This window comes from Drosophila takahashii, chromosome 3R (genome assembly GCF_030179915.1).
Source record: "Drosophila takahashii strain IR98-3 E-12201 chromosome 3R, DtakHiC1v2, whole genome shotgun sequence".
Taxonomy (NCBI): Eukaryota; Metazoa; Arthropoda; class Insecta; order Diptera; family Drosophilidae; genus Drosophila; species Drosophila takahashii.
Window position 1 is genome coordinate 12675776 of NC_091681.1, and position 13417 is coordinate 12689192.

At 42.7% G+C, this 13417-nt stretch overlaps 1 protein-coding gene across 5 annotated transcripts in view; it reads right to left on the reverse strand.

The window, feature by feature from the left end:
• Positions 1–1781: 1781 nt before the first annotated feature.
• The window catches only part of cv-c (crossveinless c), a 96535-nt gene continuing 84899 nt past the window's right edge, over positions 1782–13417 (reverse strand). For all 5 annotated transcript variants that reach the window (XM_017147009.3, XM_017147008.3, XM_070216730.1 and 2 more), the window contains 7 exons: positions 11236–11307; positions 7191–7342; positions 5100–6744; positions 4279–4765; positions 3169–3441; positions 2925–3104; positions 1782–2856 (listed from right to left, as the gene is read on the reverse strand). In XM_017147009.3, the coding sequence (XP_017002498.2) occupies positions 2742–2856; positions 2925–3104; positions 3169–3441; positions 4279–4765; positions 5100–6744; positions 7191–7342; positions 11236–11307 (2924 nt within the window). In that variant the 3' untranslated portion in view covers positions 1782–2741. The remainder of the gene's footprint in view (positions 2857–2924; positions 3105–3168; positions 3442–4278; positions 4766–5099; positions 6745–7190; positions 7343–11235; positions 11308–13417) is intronic.

Consider the following 13417-nt stretch of genomic DNA (forward strand, 5'->3'; position numbering starts at 1 on the left):
CATGGCGAACATAATTTTTTAATGGACTTTTAATGTCTGTCGCTTGTGCGCGGGGGAAATGGGAAATGAATGAGCATGTGTGTGTGTGCAGGCGCCTTCCTTTCGTAAAGCTTTTTTCGGGGTCAGTTTTTGGGGCTGCCTGGGCACTATTAGCGACAGTTTGTGCCCGACATGTGTAAACCAGCGAGAGAGGTGGGCTTTCCCGGCCATTCGTGTGCCATGCTGTCAATTTATTAGTCGACGCCTCGCTTGGGCGGCAGTCAATTAGAGAGCAACAAGGCTCCGTTGTTTTTAAACTGCCAATAAGTTGGTATTATGATAGTTGCGGCTAATGGGTTCGAGTGGAAAACGAGTTTTTTGAAATGAGTGCTTGAGCTAAGCTCGGTTTGGCTTAGTCCGGGGTCTTGGAAAACTCGCAGCCAGGTGCTAAAGAAATCGAATCAACTTTGAGAAGGGGTTTCGTAATTAAAACTTAATTACTATATTTGTAGAGTGCCATTTGAGTCATACATCTACGAGTCAAAGGACCTCAAAGAGGGAAGAAATTTTTATTTTTAACGCCATTTAGTTTGGTTGGTAATTTCTTCAAAAACATGGCCAGGTGTCACTAAGTAAATGGCTAAAAATTGAAATTTTCCAATTTTGAGGTCTTTTTTCTATAAATCCTTTTGAAGGGTACCAATTTGTTAGCAAAATCGAAAATGACCATCGAAACACTCAATAAAATACTCTTTGTTTTTATAAAGAAACCCAAGTGCATGTATGGTGGTCGTATCCAAAGCAATCGAAGCGAAATAAATCCAGAATATAACACAGGTCAACGAAATACGGACTTTTTTTTGGCCCAAACCTGAAAGGATTTTAGCTGTAGATTACTACCCCACACTTAGAAACTTTCTATCACGTCACAGTTTTGAGAAATCCGTGGTGACCTGTCTAATTCAATTTCTAAAAAACCTTTTAATTAAAAACCTTTAGGGAAGGATGCTTTTATGAGATATACTTTTTCAACGAGAGGAAAAAACTCACATCAAGCCAATATTAGTTTTTGTCCTCTTGTTTTTGGGGACGGCAACCGGGACTTCTTATCCCAGGCGCAAAAGGATCTCAGCTAGGCCCTCCATAGCTTTATATCTTCGTAGCTTTTCATTCTTATAATAAGCTTTAATAAAATAAACTTGAACTTTGCACTGTTATTGTTGTTGAAACCTTGTTGTTGTTCTTTTTCTTGTTTCTGTTTTCTTGCTTCTTTTTCGAATTTTTTTCCTGTTTTTAAAAAGATTCCACAATTAAATTACTTTTCTCCTTCTTTTTTATTTTCAAACTTAAATTTGAATTTTAGAGTGACCAGAGAGTTTTGTGCCGCCTAAAAGTATGTGTAAAAAAGGGAATAATGTGAACCGGTTTTAATCCCAGTGGCGCCCCTACAGTACTTTTTGGGAAACGAACATTTACCCGATTGAGATGTTGTAGGTGGCGCTTGCTGTCCGTATAGATGGCGCTGACCGACGATGCCTGAGTAGGTGGCGCTGCTGATTACCGATTTCATCGGAGTGAATTCAAAGATGAAATAATTTGCACCTTGATTGAACATTTTCTGAAATAGTGTCTCTTTTTATTCAGATCAAAAGGAAAGGTCCAATTCCTTATTTTGCTTGGCTTACGATTGCAGAGCCAAAATAAAATGTTGTTGAGGGAGCGAAAGTTAGCAAAGAATTTTCCGAAGACCCCCATAAAAATACATATATAAAAAAATTCCCCAATAACAAATAGACATAATATTTGGTTTATATTTTTCGCATTTCCATAATATGCACTTTTATTGCGATTTGCTTTATGCATCGAATATTTGAGTTACTGCTCCTTTCGTACACTCGATTATAGATTTATGTGGTAGCGTATTTATAGACACATATAAAACTATAGTATATAGTATTGTATATATATATATATTGATCGGGGATCTTAGGGCACATCCATAAACTAATCGTAGTGATAATAATTCCGATTTTACACCGCACAATGGATACAATCATACTTTCTATAAAATCAACAGACACATAATCAGGTAATGCGGTGTCGATCAATCAATCAATCAATATCTGAAGCCAAATCAATGAGTGTATTTGGGGTTAGTACTTTAACTTAAATGTATTAAATTTGACTAGTTGAATTTGCTTTACACATTTTAAGGTTGCTTTTGCTGTTTTCTGTTTTCCCGAACATAGGTTTTAACATATTGCCAAGACTACAAACTAATTAACATTAAAGATTTGGAGTGCCGTAAACGTAGACGTAAACTTTAGCAAGAGAAATCGTTAAAGATATACTTTGTGATATTTACGTGTGTTGAGTATTTTGGATGTTAGATTGCTATTGTCGTACGGTAAACGTATGCGTATAAGTTAGGACCACGTATAAATATAATACAGTAAACTAAATAGTTAAGTCTATGTCGAAAACTAAATTAAGAAACCTACAAAGTGTATTTACAAGAATATATTCTCTCTGTTCTCGCTCCATCGCTTTGCGCAGGATGAAACTGAAGCTCATGTTTGTGGTCCGTGGGTTTAATTGGATTTTCTTGCGTAATCGTTGGGTTGTTCGAAGTGGGGGCTATCTTCATCCTCCGGCTATCATATATTTACGTATAAATGCGTCAGTTTTGCGACAGACAACGAATACAGCGAACATCCATCGAACGGATGCTTTGATCCTCCTTTTGTTTATATGGTAATTATTTAGACCTTGCTTTCGGGTCCATCGGCCACGTGTTTGAAGGCCAATCGAATGCGCGACAGGTAATGCGAGCATATGTGTCCGTAGTTTTTATTGTACCACTCCGGTGTCTTGCCCCTAAAAATAGGCAATTATTTGATTAATTTATATAAGCCAAAAACTCTTTGAATAAAATAAGAACTCACTTTACATCCACCCTGGCCAGATGCATAACCCTTGACCTTCCGCTGCCACAGGGCTCGATGAGATATCGTGAGGCGAGAACCACGCCCCTCACCGCCCCGAAAAGAGGCTTGGCCTTGGCATGATCGATCGAGGTCTCCACTATAACGCAGGCACCGCGCGGCAAATCGGTTTGCCAGGAACTGAAACGAAAAGTTGATGATTAAACTAAACTTTTTCATTATTTCTAGTTAATCTTTAACTTACCGCAGTACACAAAAGTCCGTGGTCAGCTGGCCGTCCAAAGCATACTGGTAGATCTCCGTGCGATCGTCCAGTTTCTTGACCGTCTGGCATTGCAGCAAATTCGTGTCCCACGAGGCTCGCTGCTTGATCACGAACTCAAGGACCTCCCGTGGTGGTCCTTCGATCTCCGTGGTGCAGCGCCAAAGTCTCAACGGATGGCCATCGCCCACCTTCTTGTAGGCAATGTCCACATTGCTGTCATTCAGCGAGTTAATGCTAAACCAGCCGCGGGTTCTGAAAGGGATTAGACAATAAGTTAAAATTAATAAATAAATAGATTAAACGATAAAATAATTCATCTACTTTGAAAAGTGGGCCCTATGACGTATATAAAAGTGTCATAACGCCCCCAGATAGTAACAAGAGAGAACGCTATAGTCGGGTTGTTGTCCCGACTATCTAATACCCGTCACTCAGCTAAAGGGAGTGCGAACGCTGTGTCGGGTTGGTGTCCCGACTAATAATCGTAACTCAGCTAAAGGGAGTGCGAAGGAGATAGATATATGTTGACAATTTATAAAGCGTATAACTTTTTAATGAATGGTCCGATTTGAAAAATGTCTTCTACATTTCGATAGGTATAAATATACACAACAAAATTGCATTTATACTTCTCGGAAATCTTTAAAGATGTGGCGCAGGACCTATTTTAAAATCGTTAGTGGGCGATTGTGGGCGTTAGAGGGGGCGTGGCGCTCGGCTAAAATAAACTTGCGCTGCGTAGGAAGCCAATGAATATGTGTGGGAAATCTCAACCTTCTAGCTTTTGTAGTTTCTGAGATCTCAGCGTTCATACAGACGGACAGACAGACAGACGGACAGACGGACAGACGGACATGGCTAGATCGACTCGGCTAGTTACCCTGATCAAGAATATATATACTTTATGGGGTCGGAAACGCTTCCTTCTAGCTGTTACATACTTTTGCAGGAATCTAGTATACCCTTTTACTCTACGAGTAACGGGTATAAATATTAAATACATGCACCCGTTTCATTTGACTAATTTGTTTGCACCATTACTTAACCTTTTAATTAGCAGTAATAACCAGTACTTTTTGAGCTACTTACTTTTCACGACCCTCCTTAATGGTGGCACTGGTGCACTCATATAGATATCCCCGCCAGTTGTGGAACTGCATTCCCTCGCCCAGAGCCTCCAGAGGCAGGGGCTTCGACTCCTCCATGTAGCTAAAGTTGCACTTGCTCAGCTTCTCCTTGGCGGCCGTGTAGATCTGCTTGTAGTGCTCAATCATGAAGGAGAGGCACTCGTGGGAGGCCTTCGCCTCCGCCAGCTCCTTCATGTCCGGCATTCCGGATCCCTTGCCCTTGCGACGCGGCGAGGCGGAAACGGAAGCGGAACCGGTCGAAATGGACGAGTGGAAAATGGATTGGGCCAGGCACACGCCCAGATTGTTGCTGGTCATTTGGTTCTGCTGCGAGTTGGCCGCCACAATGGTGAGGAATTCGAGCAGCACGTGCAGGATTTCGCGGTTCTCATCGGGCAGCAGGAGCACAGCACACTGCACAGCATCCAGACGCACTTCAGCCGGGAGATCTAAGGATTAAATAAATTTAAATAAGTAAATAAAGATTTAGTAACTTCTTAAAAATATAGAAGACTTCTATAAAACTTAAAGCCTATGAACATTTAATTAAATATTTAAATCAATTGAGAATGGAGTTTACAAAAAAAAAATTTGTTTCGATTATACGTATAAAGATAATAATTGAGAGGATAATTCTTTGTCGGATAAATCGACTTCTATATTTTGGCTTGTTTCGTAATATAAAGGATACTTTACAATATTTTAAAAATCCTGTTAATATTGTCTTTTAAAAATATTTTTAATTCAAACATACATTTTTTTTTTTTTTAATTATATACTTACGTTGAAAGATTGCCACAAAGGTCTCGGACATCTTGGTGGTCAGCAGAGATTCGGGCAGCTCGCGGAAATACTGTTTCAGCATGTCGGCCACATCGTAGGCCTGTTGCAGATCGAAGACGTCCATGCACTCGGCGGTGGTGTCGGTGACTTCGATTTGTTCGCGCAGCTTCATGATCCGCGACTTTCCTCCGCTCTTCCGGAAGATTCCCACCTGGTCGAGGGCGTTCAGCTGAAGCCAGCGCAGAGCAGCTCGCACGGCCATCGGCAGGGTCTGACCGCTGCGCTGGAGGATCATGAGGAGCGGCACACCGAACACCTTCTTGTCCTTGTAGTCCGGCATCTTGATCTTCTTGATGAACTTGGGCAGTTCCCAGTTCCAGCCCGACCGATGCGACGGGCAGTAGCGCTCCATGTGGCCGGTCAAAGTGACCAGGGCCAGTTTTCGGATTATCTGCAGCTGACCCGCCGACATGGCGGCGAAGGGCATTCCACCGGCATCCTCCTGCAGTGGCTCGATTTTCTTGGAGAAGCACTTGCGGAATATCATATTGGGGCGCTCCTCCATCTGGAAGCTGTGCCAGCGGACCACCGGCTGTCGCTTGGACCCGCCGTTTGTGGATCCGCCAGCCTGATCCTCCTCGTTCTTCGGCTCCTTGCGCGAAGTGCTGCGCGAACGGAAAGATGACGAACGGAAGCCGTCGCGCTTCTTGGGATCCTTGCCCAAATTCAGGGAGCCGCCGCGGGTGAGTTTCTTGACCTTCACCTCTGTGGTATTGGAATTGGCGTCCTTGATCAGCAGCTTGCGTCCCTGATGGCACTCGGAATCCGAGTGGGCACCGATATCATCGACCTTTCCCGTGCGCTGCAGGAACCTGCGAGCCTTGGAGGGTTTCCTTAGCGACAACTTGCCGCCCGTCGACGATTCCTGGCTGTCGCTGTAGTAGGACGAGGAGTCATCGGACTTGCCCTCCTTCAGCTGCGACATCGGGCTGGAGAAGAAGTGCAGCGGGCTGGTTCGCATCGAGCGCGGCGTGGTGGGCGTCCTCTTCGGGCTGGAGCGATTGGGACTCAGGAAGTTGTCGCTGTGACTGGGCACCTTGAGGTCGTTGCCAAAGAACGGCGCCTTGGGGAATGTGTGCATGGGGCTGAGGGCCGAGGGTGAGGGCGGGGTGGAATATACGGCATCGGGTTTGCGCAAACTGCTCCGCTGGCCGAATTGCGAGAGATCCAGCACTGTCGGTCCACTGATCACCACATTCTCGCGATTCTGTCGCTTGCGACGTCGCGACTTGATGGACTCCACCCTCCTCAGCAGTGCCTTGGCCTGATCCTTGATCCGCTCGCTGCCACTTCTCCTCAGCCGTCCGCCATCGGAGCCCTCGCCCAGGGAGGAGCCATCGGGGGCCACTCCACTGGCCTTGCTGCAGCCGGGAATCACCAGCGTTATACCGGCTCCATCCTCCTCGAAGCGATCCGGACTCGACTCCTTCGACGAACTCTCCGTCTTCTCCACGTTCAGGCTCAGGAGTCCCGGCGGCGGCAGCTCCAGGCCCATCTCCCCGATCCGCGACCAGCGGCGAATGTGCGGTTGGAATGTCCAGTGCTCACTCAGAGCGAAGTTCTCATCATCCGATTCCTCCTTTTGCTGAAGGATATATATTAAGTTAAATTTAAGATCATTGATAAAGATATTTATGTTGGTTTAAAGGTTTTTAAAAATAATTAGTATTTAATTTATATAAGTTAATAAACAGATTATTTAAATAAATTTAAGTTTAGTTTAAGTAATTATTTTCTCCGAAATAACGCCTAATTATTTACTCGTATTAATTTTTGAAAAATTATAGTTAATTCCTAAACTATTTTAGGCTCAAAAAGAATATCCTATTTGGTATGATTTTATATCTGGTCAAATTTTACTTATTTTTTAATTTTCCATTTGTTTCTTAGGTTTTTTATGACCTTACTTTGGAAAAGTTAATATTTTGTTTTTGTTTTTTTTTTAATTTTTTTTATTTATTTATTTTTTTTATTTATTATTTTTTATTTATTTTTTTTTTTTATTCAAACAATACAACTAATTTATCTTACCTGTGGTGTTTGTGGCTTGTGAGACTGGTCCAGCCGCATGGTGGCACAACGATTGAGGACGCAGAGTCGGCGGTAGAGGGACTGCAGCTGATCGTTCTCGAGATTGGTGTGATCTTTGGCTACATTGTTCAGATCGATCGGGAACTGATGATCTGCAATGGGAATGGATGTGTGTGTTCTTTGAAAAGGACTTCTTTTAGCTATGAGTATTAAGTTTTTGCGACCGCACGCCTCGACGACGCGTGAAATTCTAATTGAGAAACCTGAAAAGTCGAACGCCCATGGCGCCAGCGATCATTAAACGGGTACCGAGTCGGGTTGCTTCGGTCTATACGATATATGGTAGTCTGCCATCGGGCAGCTGAATTTTCACAGCGTTTTTCCACATATTTGCGTGGCCAATTCGCACGTAGGAAATCAAGTTCCAAGGCGACCGCCGCCTCGTCCACATAAAGCAACGAAAAAAAATATAGAAAAAATCCAGAAAAGAAAAGATTATACTCAGACGTTTACACATGTCGCGACGCGTCGCACAGATACGAATAAAGCAGCGATACTGCAGATACAGATACATTTGCATCTGCAGCTGCAGATAGTACTGCTCGACATCCGTAGGATGCACTGGGTGCCTGATGCCTGGAAAAGCTGCATTGTTTGCACAAATATTGTTAGTGTTACCACAATATTTTGTTCTTCTTGCAAAGCCATTCATGGTTTGTTGAACTTTCGGCTCGAAAGTGACGCCCGACTCGTTTCTTTCTCTCCTTTCACGCTGGAAGCTTTTTATAGTTTTGTTTACGCTCCTCCAGCGCCATTCTTTCCTTACTCTTGGCCCTGCTGCGTATTTATAAGGCCGTTTCGTCGGATGCTCCTCTTTAAACAGTCAAACAGTCAAGTGTTGTGTGTTTAATTTCTAATCGAAAGCACTGGCCGTGGAGTAAACAAATTGGGGAAGTGTGCCAGTGCCACCAAGTGTTCGAAAACCCATCGGGAGTTACGAATTAGTACAGTTCGCTGACGTCAGAAAGAGCTTATTTGGGAAGTCGGTGTAATTCTTAGCCCCTGTGTTTTTTTCCCCGACTTTTCACAGTTTACACGAGAACGAATTCATTTATTGGGCCAATTATATGATTAATCTTTTTTCTCAGCCAATGACGCAGACTGCAGTGAAATTCGAATGTAATTAGGAGCAATTTATGGCTGTTTTGGGGAAAAGGCAGAGGCAATTAGCCTGGAATCTAAATTGGGATGCAGATTTCATTCGAATATAGAACTTTATGGGGTCTCCACGAAACGATTATTGTTTAGACTTTGGCTGATATTTCAATAAAGACTTTACAGGGAAGCAATTAACAAAAATCTATAATAATATTTGCTTATGTAACAAAAGTAAATAAATTTTGGAAGATTTTAAAAATTGAATAAAGCTGGGAAACGCTGCTGGAAATATGTGATAACTTATGGGATCACCACTCCTCAAGTTCCGTGTCTTGTCGTTTGGCTCCCAGGGAAACCGGTTCTTTTGGACCAACAAATCGATTGCCATGGCAGGCCTCATGAGCTCTTATGGCCCTCTTAAGCACTCCCATATGATCCTGGCCTGGCGCAGGTCACACCCTCGAATTAAGTCTGCCACTTTCGGTGAGTAATGTGAGTGCAAGAAACGAACAAAAGGCAAACAAAGGCAGGGGAAAATGCTCCATCCTCATTTCTTATTACTTTTTTTTGTCCTGGGTCCCTGGGCAAATTAACAGTCGCTTACAAACGGAACACCTCCTTTCAGCGGGCAGCACAAGTCCCAATACCCCAAGCCAAACGAAATGACAGAGCAGCGAGGAACTTACACACCTACGGCATTTTAATTTGCAGAGCCCAAAACCAAAGCTCAAGAAACCCAAAGAATCCACCAAATGCCGTGGAAATTTGAGCAGCAATCTGCGCATGCGCCGCTGCCTTGTTTACACGAAACTCATTAAAATACGCATTTATCATGTTGTCCCCGGTCAGGGAGAGATGGTCATGCAGATGGGTTCGGAGTTGGGATTGCGAACGGGATTGGGATTGGAATTGAAGCCTGGTCCTGGAAGCCTGGGTTGGGCTCCAGTTTAAATGTGCGCACAAATTATTCCAAAAGACGGAAACTTAAGTTTCGGCTTCTATCACTCAAGAAAAATATGAAATAATGAAATCTATTAAAAATAGCTTTTCAGTATGTGATCGTAATGATATATTTAATATATGTATTGAAATTAAATGAAATATTAGCGAAGAAACTTTAATTCATTTAGAGTTATATATAAGAGGCACCACTATTTCTTCTCAGTGCACGTTCTGGTCTGGAATTTATGCAATACAATTCGCATATTTCAAGGTCGGCGACAGGGCGCCTGCGGACATGCCCAAATTGCAGGCTCTCCATTTCAGATTCACTTTTTGCCCCTCGCGTTTTATTCTTTAACTGGCTTTTCGGTCATAATTCACGTGAAGTCGGCGAACTTTTTGGGCTTAAGAATGTACTTTTCGGGTTTGTTTGTTTGAATCTCTGCAGATCCGCGCGGCTCATCAATCTGCGAGGCCTCCAGGCGTTAAATGCGTTGCGACAAATGCGAAAGAGTAGGGTCGCCTTCGCTTGCGATTAAGGAAATCAAATAAATATGCAGCTTGCGCAGGGTTCAATGAACTGATACTAACATTTTGGCTTGAGGTTGTAGTTTGGGTAGCCACTCTTCAAAGGGCAAAGAACTTTTTCTCAAAAAAAAAAAAACAAGCCGAAACCATTTTAATTTTCGGTTCTGTGCGGAGTTTTTTATACGAAGGTGGTCCTCATAAATTCTTTTGGCCTGCGTGTCCTTTAGCCTTTTATTATATTTTATCTGAGTTTGGCGGTTTCGCGAGTTTTTGCAGGCCTCTCAGGTTGTTTCCTCTGTTTTTTGTGCGTTCCTTTGGGTTAAATTCTTAAGATTGCCCTGATCTGGTAGGTAGGCGTTGCCGGGCTTTCGTTTTCGCTTGAAAGGACTTGGATAGAATCGAATCGGATGGGTTCGGATCGGATCCAGGGATCCATTCAGCCTAATTGTTGTCGCGGTTTGTGCCGCGTGTTTGGGATATCAAATTCACTCTTTGTCTGCGGCTGGTGTTGAAATCTTTAGACATCGTCGTGAGGCGGCACTTAAATCGTTCTCGAATGTTGCCACGTCATAAATGTTTTGTCTTTGGCCTTTATTTTTTCTCCTGCCCTGCGACTTGGGGCAGCGGCGAAAGTGAAAGTTCGTGTAATACAATTAATAAACTGCCACTCGGAGAGCGTTAAACACACAAGACTAAATGGCGGGCATGTTGGTCAAGTGGCCCGGTCGCCGTTTCTGCTGCTGCTGCTGCGTCACTGGCGATGACGAGACCATCAATTACCGACCACCAGCCTGCCACGCCCCCAGGGCAAAAGCATGCTGACACGACATGCACTGAAACAAAATTGGGCCTTTGGAAGAGAACTAGAATTTCTTGAGTTGCGGAATGGGAATACTGTATTTTTTCCTTTTTTGAAATTCTATTTTTCTATGTTTTTGAATAATTTTAAATATTTTCGATAAGAAAATCCAATAAAATGCAAGTTGTTATTGTTTAGGCGACCTTTTGGATGAAATCAAACAAATGGTTTGGCTGGCTCGAGGTCTGTAAAACAAATAATAATCCTGAAGTATATTACGCCCAATTGATGTAACCCAACTATTACCAAAGTTCTTTTAAATTCTTTAGTTGCGAAATAAGAATTTTGAAAAACTGTATTTTTACCTTTTTTCGAGTTGTATTTTATGTTGTATGCTATGTTTTTGAATAATTTTAAATATTTTTGATATGAAAATCCATAAAAATGCAAGTACTGTAAAAAAATAATATTCCTCAAATATATTACTTCAAATTGGTTTAACGCAACCACTTTCTACCAAAGTTCTTCTTCTCCTTTTTTTCTACAATTTTTTCTTACAGTGCAGCGCAAAACGGAAGTGCGTAGTAGGGGCAATTTGGGGTCGTGTTTCGCACTTACCTTCGTACATCTGTGCATATTGCGGAAAACCTGCAGCTCGCAGCCATTTGCATGCCTCCACGGCTTCGATTTCTGCAAAAGAGAGAGAGGGGAAAAGGCCAGGATGAATATGCGTTTCCATATTGCGTATACGCAGCCGAGGCAGCGAATGAAATTAATTGTAATTAAGTTGCCGAGCGAATCCTCTGCGCGCCACCCAACCAAATTCAATCCGGCCGGACTGCAAAACCAATTAACCAGCGGCCTGGTCAAGAAGCCGTCACCAAAGTCTGGCCATTGTCCACGGGATTTCAGGGTTTTCAGGGTCACTTGATGGATTACGTTGTAAACCGACCAAATGCAGTTGACGGCTTAAAATTATGTGGCTGCGGTCGGTCATGGTCTTAAATTATATTTTTCTTTCGACTTCACCTTGAGTTAAAGTGACATGAAAGTAAAAGTTTCAAAGAAATGGGATGAAGACGGATTTGGCGAGCTCAGAGGGATGAAATTGCTTATTTATGGCGGGCTAATTTGAGACAACAGACAAAGAACGCATTGAACCGCAGATAAGAAATGTAAGTCATACTTTTTTACGAGTCTAGAACCGCAATGAATTCAAATCGAATTCCATCCAGTTGGTCTGAAACAAAGGAAGCCAAAGGCACTTGGCCTCAGCTCAGCTATTTTAAATGCTAATCTGCTTTGCTTTTGCTTTATATATGTTTTTTTTTTGTTTTTTGCTTGGCTCAATTCGAGTAACAGGATCTGGCGACAGAGCTATTGATTTTTAATCAGCCTGAGCGACAACATGAAACAGTTTCCGGCTGCTTACTGCCAGCAGCAAAATATGAACCTATGTGGAAAACGGGGGGTTGTTGCTGAGTGAATTATTATTGAGTTTTGCAAGCGATTAACTTGCACGAGGATACCAATACCGATGGAGCGAAAGTGGGGGCACCACCTGTCCAGGTTTCCTTCCCCCACTGTCTCTGCAGTTATTTATAAACGAGAGCAACCCCTTGGACATCGATTTATGCTGCTGGCACTCCGACAGTTGCTGGCCGGACGCATGACCCGCTTCCAGCGGATCTTGGCAGCGGGCCAGGGCCCCAGTGCTTTGGATTGGAGCGACGGGCCGGTTGACCTGACCCAAGGAATTACAGGCAACGGGGCAAAGTATTAGATTATGTATGCAAATTGCGGGCGAAAATAGCACAGCATATGGGATTGCATGTCTACGAATAAGGACGATTACCCCATCAACTTGTGGGTTTTCAAATTGTATTCGAATTGTATAATAAATAAAAAATAGTTCTATTGGCTCTGACGTCAATGAAAAATTATACTAAAAAATAGTAGCATATTAATTTTTAAAGGAATAATTTAAAAATTAAATATATATTTATTAGTTAAATATTAAAATTAACAATTTGTTTTGAAAGAAAGTCTTTTTTTCAAGCCTGCGCTTTATTTTCGCACTTGTTTGCCATTAAGGTGTGCTTAAATATAATTACTATCCCGCTTTAATTATCCCGCAATTGGCAACTTTTGCATTGGCTGTGTTATTTCTCTGTAAATGCCACTTGAGAGTGGTATAAATTGCGCATACGCCACGTTGACGTTGCAGGCGCAAACTCATCTAAAAGCCATTTAAAGCGAGTAAAACAATGTGCAGGTGTGTGTGTGTGGGTGTGCAAAAGGCTCACTCACAGCTTATTGCGTCAGGTTCAATATTTGTTCTTGTATACCCACACACACACTCATACACACACAGGGACAGTACCGCCCAGTTGTTGTCCTTATTGTCCTTTACTGTCCCATTTCCCCCCGCCCAGACCCCCCTCGCCTTTTAAAGCATTTCCAAACAAGCAACGCGTAAATTCATGAACTTCACCTGCGCTCAGGATAATAATTATTCTGATGGACCCGAACATTGTGTGTGTGGACCGGCGTTTGGGGGCGTTTGGAACATGAGACGATGCTGATCATCGGGGCTTCCACAATGTGCCGTTCTGACCTTAAGGCTAATTAAAAAATATATAAAATGCCAAGCCGCCCGCCTTCCGCGGGGGTTGCTTAAAACAAAAACACCTTTTTTCCTGTCTTGCGCATTCTCTGAACTCTGCTCTTTAAAATTGCCGATGATTATCTAAGTGCTATTGAATTTCATAAAATAATCTTGAACAATTTCCTAGAAGAC